The following is a 13,042-nucleotide window of genomic DNA, read 5'->3' as shown; positions in this document are numbered from 1 at the left end:
CTAGACTTAAATCATTGCTCTTTAGCACTTTGGAGAAGTTCCTGATGGCAGAGTTCCATCATGCAATTTGTTGATTGTTTCCACCATTTTTTCAGGTCTTTTTTTTTTTTTGGATGGGGACTAAGTATGGATCTCTGGCAGTGAGTTGGCCAGGTAGTTGGGCTCCAGATTTCTTGGCTCAACCTAGTGAGCATGTCCAGGGCAGTATGTGTTTGTTGAAATATGTCCATTGATATTGCATCAATTCCTGGCGTCTTGTTTTTGGCAATTCCTTCAGAGAGACTTGAACATCTTCCTTCACCCTGTTTGCGTCTTGGTCACATGTTGTTGTTGTTGTTATGTGCCATCGAGTCGCTTGCGACTCATAGCGACCCTATGTACAACAAGCCTAAACTCCGCTCTGTCCTGTGCCAGTCGCACTGTCTCTGACACTCCCATCCCAATTATCCCAGTCACTGAATCAATCCACCTCATAGAGGGCCTTCCTCTCCTGCGCTGTCCCTCCACCCTCCCAAGCATGATGTCCTTCTCCAAGGACCTGTCTCTCCTCACAACATGTCCAAAGTATGTTAGACAGAATCTTTGCCTCCAAGGAGCCACCCAGTTTAACCCTTTCCAGGACAAATCTGTTTGTTTTCCTAGCAGTCCATGGTATTCTCAGTACTCTTCTCCAGCACTACAGCTCAAAGGCATCAATTCTCCTTCTATCCTCCTTGGTCATTGTCCAACTCTCTGATGCATAACAAGTGATTGCGAAGACCATGGCCTGTATCAGACGCACCTTAGTCTCCAGAGAGACACCATTGCTCTTCAGTACTTGGTCATATAGTTCCATGAAATTCTTCTGTGTCAACCAATTCTTTTTGGTATTAAGACTCTGTATACTGGTTTCATCTTTTTTTGATGCTTCCTGCTCAATATGCTGCTCATAGCATCATTAAGGATTGAAACTCAAGGCTTGAATTTGTTGTTCAGTTCCTTAAGCCTAAGAAAAGTCAAGCATGTTGGGCCCTTTTGATTTTCTGAGGCCAGCTCTTTGCACATTTCATCAATATTTTGCCTTGCAGAGCTGCCGTTTGAAATCTTCTGTTATCTTAACGTCCTGCTTTCTTCACTTTTCTCCCCTTTCCTCAGTGCTCTCCTGGAATCATCAGAGGCCCTTCCGACATTCATCGTGGTCTTGTCTCTCTCCTCTGAGGATGTTCTCAGACTCCTAGACACAGGTCAGGGAGCCAGGGTCCAGCCTGCGAGCTGGCTTCCATCCTCCGTGACAGGGGCGAGTGTCCCGCTGCCTCTGAGAACGTGGACAAGAGGGACAGGATTCCAGGGGACCGCGCTGGAGCTGAGGGGGTGGGCTAAGCGCGGCCCTGGCCCCGGCTTTGGCTTTCGTCCCAGTGTGTCCCCCGAAGTCAAGGGAGGGAGGCGGGCACAGGGCCGCGGGGCGCCTCCACGCAGCTGCGCACAGAGCACGCGCCTGCCAGCAGGGGGCGCGCGGACGCCGCTCCCGCCGGAAACGCCGCTGACGTCATCGCGCGCCGGGGGCGTGCCCGGAAGTGGGGCTCCGCTGCGCGCAGCGAGCGGCTCACGTGTGGGGCTGTCTGGGCAGGTGGAGCGCATGGGTTTTACGTAAGGAAGGGCTTTAAAGGCGCAGCGCGGGGCCCGAGGGACATCCTGGGGGGTGGGGGGGTTCCGCCCGGGGCCGCGAGGACCGAAGCTGCTTTCGGGATCTTCACCCCCGAGAGCGCGGGGCCGGTGGGCTCGGCCGGAGGTGGTGGTCGGCGCGAACCCCAGGTCCCTTGGCAGACGGGGTTCTAGCTTAGGGTGTCGGTGCACGTTGGGGAGTCGCTGCTCGGGGCCGAGCGAGCGTGGAGCGGGGATTGGGTTTATTGGGGAGCGATGCTGCGGTGGAGAAACAGTCGAGGTGAAGTGTAATTGATAAGGCGATTCCGCCAGTCGCGGGTCCACTTGGCTGCTTAGAGAAGGTTGACGCAACCACTTCGTCCCGCTGGGATCGCCCACTCCCTGGTGCCAGGTCATTGCGCATGGGGACCCCGCACTGCAGTCGGAACCCCTGAAGTCACTCATTACATAGTTCGTATTTTGGTGACCATCCAATTGAGGTTATTCCTCTCTTTTGCCAACAGAATTTAGGACTTAAATTCTAGACAGGTGTATGACAGGACTCCCCAAGAGCTCCGTAATGCTGACTTTTGAATGAGGGAAGAGAGAGATGACAGGATCCCCGCTGAGGAGACCTGGGCTTGGAGCACAGCCTGGGGTCCAAGTGCATCACGTTTCTTCTCTATCCCACAGGTCACGGTGCCTGGAAACAAGGGGCCCTTTCTTTCATAACAGAGGTTCGAGGAAGTCAGTGAAGGCAGCAACCAGCCATGGGCAGATGAAATAAATTCCAACTGGCCCTGTGTCTGAATTTCAAGGTGGATCCTGTAGGCCTGTGGGGCCCTTATAGTTCCTGGCCTTTTGTTCGGGACTGCAGGAATTTCCCAAGATTTTGTTGTCAAAGGAAGGGAAACTATGGAAAGTATGAGGTTGACTGAAAAACTCAAAGCAAAAGGTGAGTGTTGTGGAGGGTCTGCAGAAATGAAGAGGGGGCCCAAGGCTTCAGCTTGAGGTGAGACAGCTTTAGTGGCCACTGGTGAGTGAAGTGTCTTCTTACTTCCCTCTGTGGCTCAGATAAGCACTCTGGAAACATTCTTACAGCTTCTCTTTCTTCCCGTAGGCCCGTCTTGTAAGGACAGCACCTTGACACAGCAGAAGAGGTGGAAGCCCCAGATACTGGTGCGTGGAGTTAGTTCATTTTTCAAATGCTGGCTTTGTTCCTCGAGACTAACCTTATATTCTCTTTGTTTTTAAGAAAGATTAGGGCTCAGAATTGGGGCATTTCAAGCTTTATTGTTAGGTGCTTTCTGCATTACAGTATGTTAGAAATTGTATTTGAGATTACCAGTAAGAATATAATTATCTGAGACAATCTTTTTTCAAAGATTTCCTTGTTTGAGCTTTTATTCCTTGTAAATAACACTTCTTTCTTAATAATAGATTCTCAAAAATTTTAAGTGTGCTAGTAAGTTTTAGTGTACAACCTCACTGTTTAATGATACCGTCTTATACGTTGTCGTATTTTTTTCTTTAATTACTGACATTTTTTTCAAGTTTCTGTAGAGAATATAGCAAAAACTTCATTCTCAGATATTCTCATGTACCGACAATAATCCCATAATATCAATCTCTATAAAATAAGTCATGGTATTAATACATTGAACAATACCAAGTAGAAAGCACCAGCCTCAACACTATTCCATTTTCTCTGTTCACTTCTGACTTAAGCACCCATACTGGCTGGACTGAGGTCTTTGCTGTCCTGGTCTTAAGCTGCGAAGCTCAACGCTGAGGTGACATGAGCACATTTCAGAAGCTGTCCTAACTGTATTCTGCTGGTACTCTGAATTAGAGCCTTTTGCCTTCCCCAGTTGGTTCTGCGTGGTTTCTGAGCATTGGATTTCAGACCTAGGAAAGCAGTAAGATTGGTGTTGAGATGAGTAGAAAGAGGAATGGGAGCATGGGGCACGTGTCAGGCCTCCTAGCAATTGGTTTTGTGTTATGGCCAGAGATAGTTCCCCTTTGTGAAACTGGGAAAAGTCAGATATGGCCACTCTGACATGGCTCTTGCTCTTTAAAGTCTATGGATTTTAAAATGTACTTCCATAGACTATTTGTAACATAACAAGCTGGGTTTAGAAACGGACGTGGCACTAGAGACATTATTGCCAGGGTCAGAAGGATTTTGGCAGAAAGAGTACCAGAAGGATGGCTGTCTGTGTTTCATTGACTTCGGAAAGGCATTTGAGTGGTTGGATCCCAACAAAGTGTGGTCAACCTTGAGGAATATGGGAATCCCAGAACACTTGATAGAGCTTATGCAAAACCTATACTTGGACCAAGAAGCATTCCTTAGAGCAGAGCAAGGAAACACTGCATGGTTCAAAATCAGGAAAGGAGTGTGTCAGGGATGCATCTGGTTCCCGTACCTTTTTAATCTGTATGCAGAACAAATCATTTGGGAAGCAGGACTGAGGAGTGTGGCATCAAGATTGGAGGAAGACTCATCAACAGCCTATGATACACAGATGACAAAATCTTGCTTGCTGAAACTGAAGACGACTTGAAGCACTTGCTAGAGGAGTCAAGGACTATAATCATCAATATGGATTGAAGCTCAACATCAAGAAGACAAAGATTTCCACCAGTTGGCCAATTGGCAGCACCTTGATAGATATAGAAGAGATTGAGTTTGTTAGCAGTTACTGCTTGCTCAGCTCCACAAACAGCACTTTTTTAAAAAAAAATTTTATTTTATTATTTTTGTGTGTGTGTACCGTCAAATCAGATCTGACTGATACAGGAGGAGATTGCCCTTCCTTCCCCGGCAGAGCATCTGGTGGATTCGAACCGTGCACCTCTGGGACTGTAGTTGCAGCTTCTTGCCACTAGGCCACCTGAGCTCCCTCAAACCGCACTTTTAACACCAGCAGTCAGGAAATCAAAAGACGAATTCCACTGGGAAAATCTGCCATCAAGGGCCTCTAACAATGTCAGTCTAGACACAAAAGTGTACCTAATCCAGGCCATGGTCTTCTCAATTACTTGTTATGCTTTAGAGGGCTGGACAATGACCAAGGACGACAGAAGAAAGTTAGGTGCCTTCAAGTTGTGGTGCTGGAATAGTCTTGAACATACCATGGACTGCCAAGAAAACAAATCTGTCTGTCTTGGAGAGAATGAAATCAGGTCTCTCCTTTCAGGCTAGGATTTTGAAGCTCCACCTCACATACTTTGGGCACATGGCTAGGACAGACCTGTCCTTGGAGAAGGACATCGTGCTTGGAAGAGTGGAGGGACAGCACAGGAGAGGAAGACCCTGGATGAGATATACTGCTAGAGTATCTGGGGCAATGGAAGTTGGTGTGTCAGAATTTGCCTGACTCAGGACAGGGAAGAATTCAGAGCTGTGGTACATAGGGTCACTATACATTGCAGGTGACTTAATGGCACATACAACAAAAACCATACTATATTGATTCTTTTTTTTTTCTTTAATCCTCTTTTTTCGAGTCAGCTAGACCACAGGGAGGGCCTTTGTATTTAAAAGGTGCTTGTTACTATATTTTGGAGGAACATTCTTCTGATTGGTTCAGCACTCTCTATTAATATGCTGGATCAAGGTAACCTGGAGTTGTTGTGATGCTGAACCTTGTGTCATTGCGGTATCAAAAGCCAAAATGGTTTTGCATGCTGGACAGTGTGTGGTGGACCTCCCAGTTTAAGACAGGTTTGGATGCAGGAGTGGCATCTATTTCCTAAACAGCATGCCTCTGGACACTGGGAATTTTGCTACATGGTGATAGTTACAGAAGGGCTTCAGGCCTTTTGTTCATAGATTCACTACGAGTCCTGTTCAACTCTATGACAACCAACAGAAAAAAACAATTAAAACAAAAATTAAACTACTGCTAACAGGAAGTTGTTTGAACTAAGCAGTCCCCCTGCAGCAGATCGCTGTGCAGATCAGGTTAAGAGGAGCCCCAGAGGGAGGATGTACTCTGTTAAATGAGGCTGAAATGCATTGCAGTCAGTTCACTGGCAACAGATCACAGTTCTTTTTGTGCTATAAAGAGTATAACTTTTGGGGGAATGTTGCTCCTATTCGCTTATTAACTGTTTCACATTGCTGAGTAACTCTATATGTTGTGATTTAAATATTCAGAACTTTAGTAGAAAACCTTATTAAGATGTTTATTTCCAGAAGGTAATTTGAAGTGGTATAAACTTAGCTGATCTCCTCAGAAATGATTCAGAATTCCAGATCCCGTCAACTTCCCCACTTTTGTCTATTGTTATATGTTTCCTGCCATTTTCTCCTGTAAATTTTCACTGTCCTTTAATTCTTATTACTAGATTCACCTCTCTGTTATCTTCTCTGTCTCATCTTGCACTCTTCCATCTTTGAATTCTTCCATTATGATTTCTCAGAGGAGCTTCCTGGATCCCAAGATTTTATTTTTATTTTTTTAAGAATGTTTTTCATTTTTATCTTAACCAAAGTTTACAGAAACATTAGATTTTCATTCATTTATTATTGCACATATTTACTCCTGTTTTTCTTTCCCCCCCTCACCCAATTCACTTCTTTGTTTTTTTAAATACCATTGATTGTTGTACAATTACCTTCCTCCACCTCCTCTATCCAGTCCTTTTTGTATTGTGCCTCTTACTCTGGACTGTTGTCTTACATAGAATGTCTAATCACATATGCCTTTTAAACAGTTCTTTTCTTCAGCTGTTTCCATGCAGTGTTTATTATCTATCCACTCTTAACTTACAGTCCTCCCAAACTCCCATGTCAGATCTCCTTTCTAACAGTGGTGCCATGCAATATGTGTCCTTTTGTAACTTAGATATTTCACTCAGTAAAATGTCCTTCAGGGTCACCTCTGTTGTGTAATGTTTTAAGAGTTTCGTTTGTTGATGGGCACTTGGGTTGCTTCCATGTCTTTGCTGTTGTAAACAATGTAGCAATAAATAGAAGTGTGTATATATGGATAGTGGATAATGGGTTTGATTTCTTTAGGGTATATTCCCAGTTAGTGGCATTACTGGGTCAAATGGTATTATTTCTGTTTGCAACTTTTTGAGAAAGCACCAGACCACCATCCGTAGTGATTACACCATTGTACGTCCCTGCCAACAGTGAATAAGGGATCGAATCTCTCCACAGCATCCCTAGCATTGATTGATTGTTACTCTGCTTACTACTGTGTTGTACCTTGCTGTTGTTGCTTTGGTTCAGGAGACTTTCTTAATGCTCTCAAATTTATACAGAAAGCATTTCTCCAGTGAAGTCATACAGGTTTGAGGTCCAACAGGTATTATCCCATCATTTGTGAGTTCTGTCATGCTGTTGTAGTTATTAGGTGCCATCTAGTCGAGTATGACCTATAACAAACCTGTAAGCAACAGATCAGAACCCAGCCCTATCTTGTGCTGTCCTCCCACTTCTCGACACACTTGAGTCTATTGGAACAGTCACTGAGTCAGTCCTTCTAATTGAGGGTCTTCCTCTATACTGTGGACCATCCACCTTTCCAGTCATGAAACAAACTATCCAAGCTCTGAAAGTTACACAGCACATCAGAAAGCCAAAACAAAGGGAAAAGATGCTGAAGTAGAAAGGTGAGCAGAAGATTTCAAAGGACATTTCAGGAAGACAAAGCAGAGTATTATAATGGAATGTGCAGAGAGCTAGGATTGGAAAATAAAAAGGGAAGAACTTGCTCAGCATTTCTCAATCTGAAAGAACTGAAAACTCGTCTGAAGCCTCGAGTTGCAGTCTTGAAGGATGCTATGGGCAGTATGTTGAATGATTCAAGATGCATCGAAAGAAGATGGAGGGCATACATAGTCACTGTACCAAAAAGAGTTGACACTGAAAATATCAAGATGTGCCAAGAGGTAAAGTTACTGAAGGAAGAAGTTAAAGCTACACTGAAAACATGGGGAAAACTAAGGTTTCAGGGATCAATGAGATACACTGACTGACTGGTTCAACTAACAGGTACAGCTTTTCATGTGCTCAGCAGTGTACGTCAGGGCATTTGGAGGACAGCTTTCAGGCTGACTGACTGGAAGAGGTCCCCATTTGTTTCCATTCACAAGAAAGGTGGGCCAATAGAATGTGGGGGCTATTGAACAATATGATTAGTATCTCATGAAAGGAAAATATCTTCATGTGCTATGACTGATACTGCAAGGGAGCTCGGGGACCTAGTGGTAAGAAAATGCACTACCATCCCAAAGTCACACAGTTCAAAACCAATAGCTGCTCTGCAGAAGGATGGTCACTTTCCTCCTGTGCAGTTAACTGCCTCTGAAAACGCACTGGAGGGTCAGCTTCTGATTCGACAGTACACAACAACTACAAGGAAAGACTGCTGAAGATCGTTTAAAAATGACTTGACTGCGATTTAGAAGAGGTCATGGTACTCGGGATATTATACCTACTGTTAGATGGGTCGTGACTGAGAGCAGAGAGTACCAGAGGAAAGTCTATGTTTCAGATTATGCACAGGTGTTTGAACGTGTGGAATACAACAAACTGTGGCTGACTCTGAGAAGAATGGGAATCCCGTAACATTTGATTGTGCTTATGCCAACCCTATACTTGGACCAGGAGGCAGTTGTGAGACCAGAGCAAGGAAACACTGCATGGGTCAAAATCAGGAAGGGACTACGCCAGGGATATAGTCTTTCTTCATACCTTTTCAACCTACATGCAGAAGAGATCATCCAGAAGGCTGGGTTTCATGAGGAGGAATGTGGCATCAGGATTAGAGGATGATTCATCAACAGCCTGTGTTATGTAGTTGACACAACCCTGCTTGCTGAAACTGAGGAGCACCTGAAGAGCTTGCTGCAGAAGATCAAGGACTGCAGCCTTCAGAATCAGATGAACCGCAACATAAAGAAAACAAAGATTCTCACCACTGGTCCGACTGGTAGCATCATGATAGATGATGAGGACTCTTTAAGAGGTCAACACTCTTGGTACCAGCAGCCAGGAAATCAGTAGGTGAATTGCATTGGGAAGGCTGGCGGTTAGGGACCTTGCCAGAGTACTGAAGAGCAACAGTGTCAGTCTGGAGAGTAAGGTATATCTGATCAAGGCCATAATCTTCACAGTTGCTTGCTATGTGTCAGAGAGCTGGGCAGTGACTGGGAATGATAGAAAGGGAATTGATGCCTTTGAGCTGTGGTGCTGGGGAAGAGTGTTGAAAATACCATGTTCTTCCAGGAGAAGAAACAGGTTCATCCTAGAGAGGTGAAGCCAGGCTGCTCTTTCAAGGCAGGGCTTCTAAGGCTTTGTTAGCCATACTTTGGGTATTGCAAGGAGGGACCAGTTCTTGGATAGGGACGTTATGCTTGGAAGGGTTGAGGGGCAGAGAGATGGAGACCATTGATGAGATGGATTGGTGCAGTGACTGGGTAATGAAGGTAGGTGTGTCAGAGATAATAAAGTTGGCCCGGGGTAGAGCAGGTTTCAGTGCTGTAGTACATAAGGTCACAAGGAAGTCACAAGCAACTATATGGCACCTAAGGAACTGTCAGAAGTTCAGACAGGATTTAGTAGAGGCCATGGCAGCAGGGATCTCACTGTTGATGTCATTTGGATTCTGGGTGAAAGTAAAGAATACCAGAAGAGTGTCTCTTTATGCTTTCTTGATTATGCATAGACATGCAACTGTGTGGATCATAACACATTATGGTTAATATTGAGAAGAATGTAAATCCCAGAACACTTACTGGTCTTCATAAGGAGTCTATACCTAGACCAAGAGATGGTTGTGTGAACAGAACAAGGGAACACTGCATGGTCTAAAGTAAAGAAAGGAATGTGTCAGGATTGTATCCTTTCTCCATACCTATTCAAACTCTGCTGAGCAAATAATTCGAGTAGCTGGAATCTCTGAAGTATATCCGGGTCAGAGGAAGATTCTTTAATAATCAGGCACATGATTCAGTCTTGCTTGCTGAATGTGAGAAGGACTTGAAGCACTTGCTGCAGATGATCAAAGGATTCAGCTTTCTGTTTATATTATATTGGAACATCCAGAAAACAAGAATTCTTCACCACTGGACCAGATAGACAACGTCATGCTAGATGGAGAAAAGACTGAAGTTGTCAGTGAATTTGTTTTACTAGGATCCAAAATCAATACCCCTGGTACCAGCAATCAGGAAATCTAGAGATGTATTTCAGTGAGAAAATCTTCAGGCAGGAACCTCGCCAAATTATTGAGGAGCAGTGATGTTATTTTGAGGAATCAGATGCATCTGATTCACCCCATAGTCTTTCAGATCACTTGCTGTGTGCCTGAGAGCTGAACAATGAATAAGGCCTTTTGTCATTAGTATAGATTTTTGTCAAAAATTTAGGGATACCGTCCTACCCAGAAAGGTCTTGATGTAGAGGGTATTGTCTGAGAAGAATTAAATGTGCTGTCTCAGAACCTGATTCTTTAGGGCCACTAGTTAAAGTCTTTGATGAAATTCTTGGTGGTCTTCGGTGCATCGATTTATTGCTTCCTGTAGGAACCAGTCACAGCTGAGGACGTCACTGTGGTCTTCACGGAAGCAGAATGGAGGACACTGAGCTCCGAGCAGAAGAACCTGTACAAGGATGTGATGCTGGAGATTTACAGGAACCTGCTGTCATTGGGTGAGGATGTGCTCTTTTCGTATCCTTGATTAATCCAGTAGACCTAGGTCGGCAACTGAACATATGCTAGAGTAGTCTGCTGGTGCATTAGTTGGCCACTCCATTGCTAAATGAAATGTCAGTGTTTTCAGCCTGCCAGCTGCCCCAGAGACGAGGAATAGGGACTTCTGCTTTCATAAACGTGCATACCGTTGGTGTGCAGTGAGGCATTTCCACTGTGTCCTGGGAGACCACGGGGCATTAGAATCAACTTCTTGCCATTGCTTTTTGTTCTTTTTTGAGTCGAGGGAACCCTGATGGTCCCGTGGTTAAGCCTTTTGTGATTAATCAAGAGGTTTGCAGTTCCAGCCCACCAACGGCTTCAGGAAAGAGAGATGAAACGGTGTGTTTCTAGAAAGATTTTGACAGCCTCAGAAAATCTAGAACCATGGTGGAGCAGTTTGGCTATGTCCTGTAAAGTCACTGTGAGGAGGATTTGGCTTGCTGCCTTTGGACTGGGTTGGTTTAATTGGTCACAGCATATCAGTGAGGAAGAGCAGCAAATATGTTGACCTCTCTATGTAAACTGTTGGGAGTGATCTACATGCCTATCAGCTGATGGAAGATTAACAGATGCAGTATATTCACACAATGGATTACTATGGAGGTTCTTGGAGAAATGAAGTCTTGAAACATGCCATGATATGGGTATAGTTTCAAGGTTTTATGTTGAGTGAACTCATCAGTCAGAAAAGCACAAATATTGTATGACCCCCATGTAGATTTTTAAAATGAAAAAAAAGGCAGATGTGTCACGGCCAATGTGTCTTAATAGACTCCAAGGTTGGGAGGTGGCTCTTGTGTCCTACTGATTAAACAGATGTGCTGTCAGTCCAAAGGCAAGAGGTGCAAATCCACCAGCCACTCAGAAGCAAAGAGATGGGCAGTTTCCTAACCTGCTGGAAGGTCAGCTGTGAGTCCATTTGGACTGCAGACACATAATAACAATAAAGAAAAGAAAAGCCTAAAACCTTAAACTTTATTGTTTCCACAAAAGGCAATAGAGGATGAACAAAACCAGAAAGTAATGAGACTGGTAAACTAGAAGGTACCTGTGAGGTCTTTGAGAAGGATGTTGGAAGGAGAGACATGCCCTTTTGTTTTATGTTTCACTGGTTATACTAGTGTTGGACATACTCAAAGAAATCAGTGAGAAAAGATACAGGGAAAATGAACTAGTATTGGGAGAGACAAATCTAACTGTATGTGAAACAAACGGTGTGACCTCCCAGGAATCCCAGCACTGAGATGTTTCCTGTCATAGAGAAGGCAGCCCCAGTTAAGGCCACTCTAACAGAAACCATTCTCTGTTCTGCAGAGCCAGAGCCAGACGTTGACCCCAGCTCCACGTGTCTTCCAGCATTCTCCTGTGGTCAGTTCCTCACCCACCACTTGCTTCACAGTGTCCTCGGCTCATGTACACATCATCTCCATCCAGTGGAGGCCAGCCTGGGACCTCAGAAGCAGCCATCACAGCAGGAGTCAGACCATGGCTGCTCGAGTGAAAACACAGGTGGACAGGCTAGAGAAGAAGCCTCCACACCCCCATGTGGAAGGACAGGAGAGGGTGAGACTTCAAGAGCGTTTGCCACTGCCCCTCAGAGACAATCAGAGAGTGATGGAGAAGGTCCCCAAGTGGTGGAAACAGGGGCGCACTCAGACCTAAGGGTGATCTCCGTGGACATAGACAACAGGTTGGAGGAATTCAACACCTCAAGATGTGGAGTGGTCAGCTCTGAGTCCAGCCTGAAGTCAAACTGTATCACAAACAAGACATCCCTCTTCCAGGAAAAGCCATTTGTGTCCAGTGAGTGCGGGAATTGCTTTGAGCAATCGCACCTCCTTAGACACCACGAGACACACTCAGGTGAGAGACCCTATGTGTGCAGTGAGTGTGGCAGAAATTTTCATCAGAAATCACAGCTCCATAAACACCAGAGGACACACTCAGGTGAGAGAGCCTACGTGTGCAGTGAGTGTGGCAGAAGTTTTCACCAGAAATATCAGCTCCTTACACACCAGAGGACACACTCAGGGGAGAGACCGTATGTTTGCAGTGAATGTGGTCGTTGTTTTAGTTGGAAATCATCTCTCCTTAGACACCGAAGCACACACTCAGAGGAGAGACCATATGTTTGCAGTGAATGTGGTCAGTGTTTTAAGGAGAAATCATGCCTCCGTAGACACCAGAGGACACACTCAGGGGAGAGTCCCTATGTGTGCCATGAATGTGACAGAAGGTTTACCCAGAAGTCACACCTCCTTACACACCAGAGGACACACTCAGGGGAGAGACCCTATGTCTGCAGTCAATGTGGTCATTGCTTTAATCGGAAATCACACGTCCTTAGACACCAGAGGACACACTCAGGGGAGAGACCCTATGTTTGCAGTGAATGTGGCACAAGTTTTACCCGGAAGTCACAGCTTCTTACACACCAGAGGACACACTCAGAGAAGAGACCCTTTGCGTGTAGTGAGTGTGGCAAGTGTTTTACCTGTAAATCAGACCTCCTTATACATCAGAGCACACACTCAGGGGAGAGTCCCTATGTATGCAGTGAGTGTGGTAGAAGTTTTTCACGGAAAACACACCTTTGTGCACACCTGACGACACACTCAGGGGAGAGACCCTATGTGTGCAGTAAATGTGGCAGAAGGTTTATAGAGAAGTCACACCTCCTTACACACCAGAAGATACACTCAGGG

General features: G+C 45.1%; 2 protein-coding genes across 2 annotated transcripts in view; both read left to right on the top strand.

Moving 5' to 3' along the window:
• The first annotated feature begins 7,009 nt into the window (after positions 1–7,009).
• LOC102843737 (zinc finger protein 343-like) lies at positions 7,010–10,323 on the top strand. Its single transcript, XM_006881765.1, has 2 exons — positions 7,010–7,027; positions 10,168–10,323. The coding sequence occupies exons 1-2, from the start codon at positions 7,010–7,012 to the stop codon at positions 10,321–10,323; spliced, it is 174 nt and encodes a 57-aa protein (XP_006881827.1).
• A 1,499-nt stretch (positions 10,324–11,822) lies between these two features.
• LOC102843333 (zinc finger protein 615-like) overlaps positions 11,823–13,042 on the top strand; it is a 4,577-nt gene continuing 3,357 nt past the window's right edge. The window contains exons 1-2 of the mRNA XM_006881764.1: positions 11,823–11,900; positions 11,936–13,040. Of these exons, the coding sequence (XP_006881826.1) occupies positions 11,823–11,900; positions 11,936–13,040 (1,183 nt within the window). The remainder of the gene's footprint in view (positions 11,901–11,935; positions 13,041–13,042) is intronic.

Source organism: Elephantulus edwardii, unplaced genomic scaffold (assembly GCF_000299155.1).
Source record: "Elephantulus edwardii isolate Elephantulus edwardi_28Jun2011 unplaced genomic scaffold, EleEdw1.0 scaffold00015, whole genome shotgun sequence".
Lineage (NCBI taxonomy): Eukaryota > Metazoa > Chordata > Mammalia > Macroscelidea > Macroscelididae > Elephantulus > Elephantulus edwardii.
The sequence above is the reverse complement of the archived record's forward strand: the minus strand, read 5'-3'. Positions and strand labels throughout refer to the sequence as shown.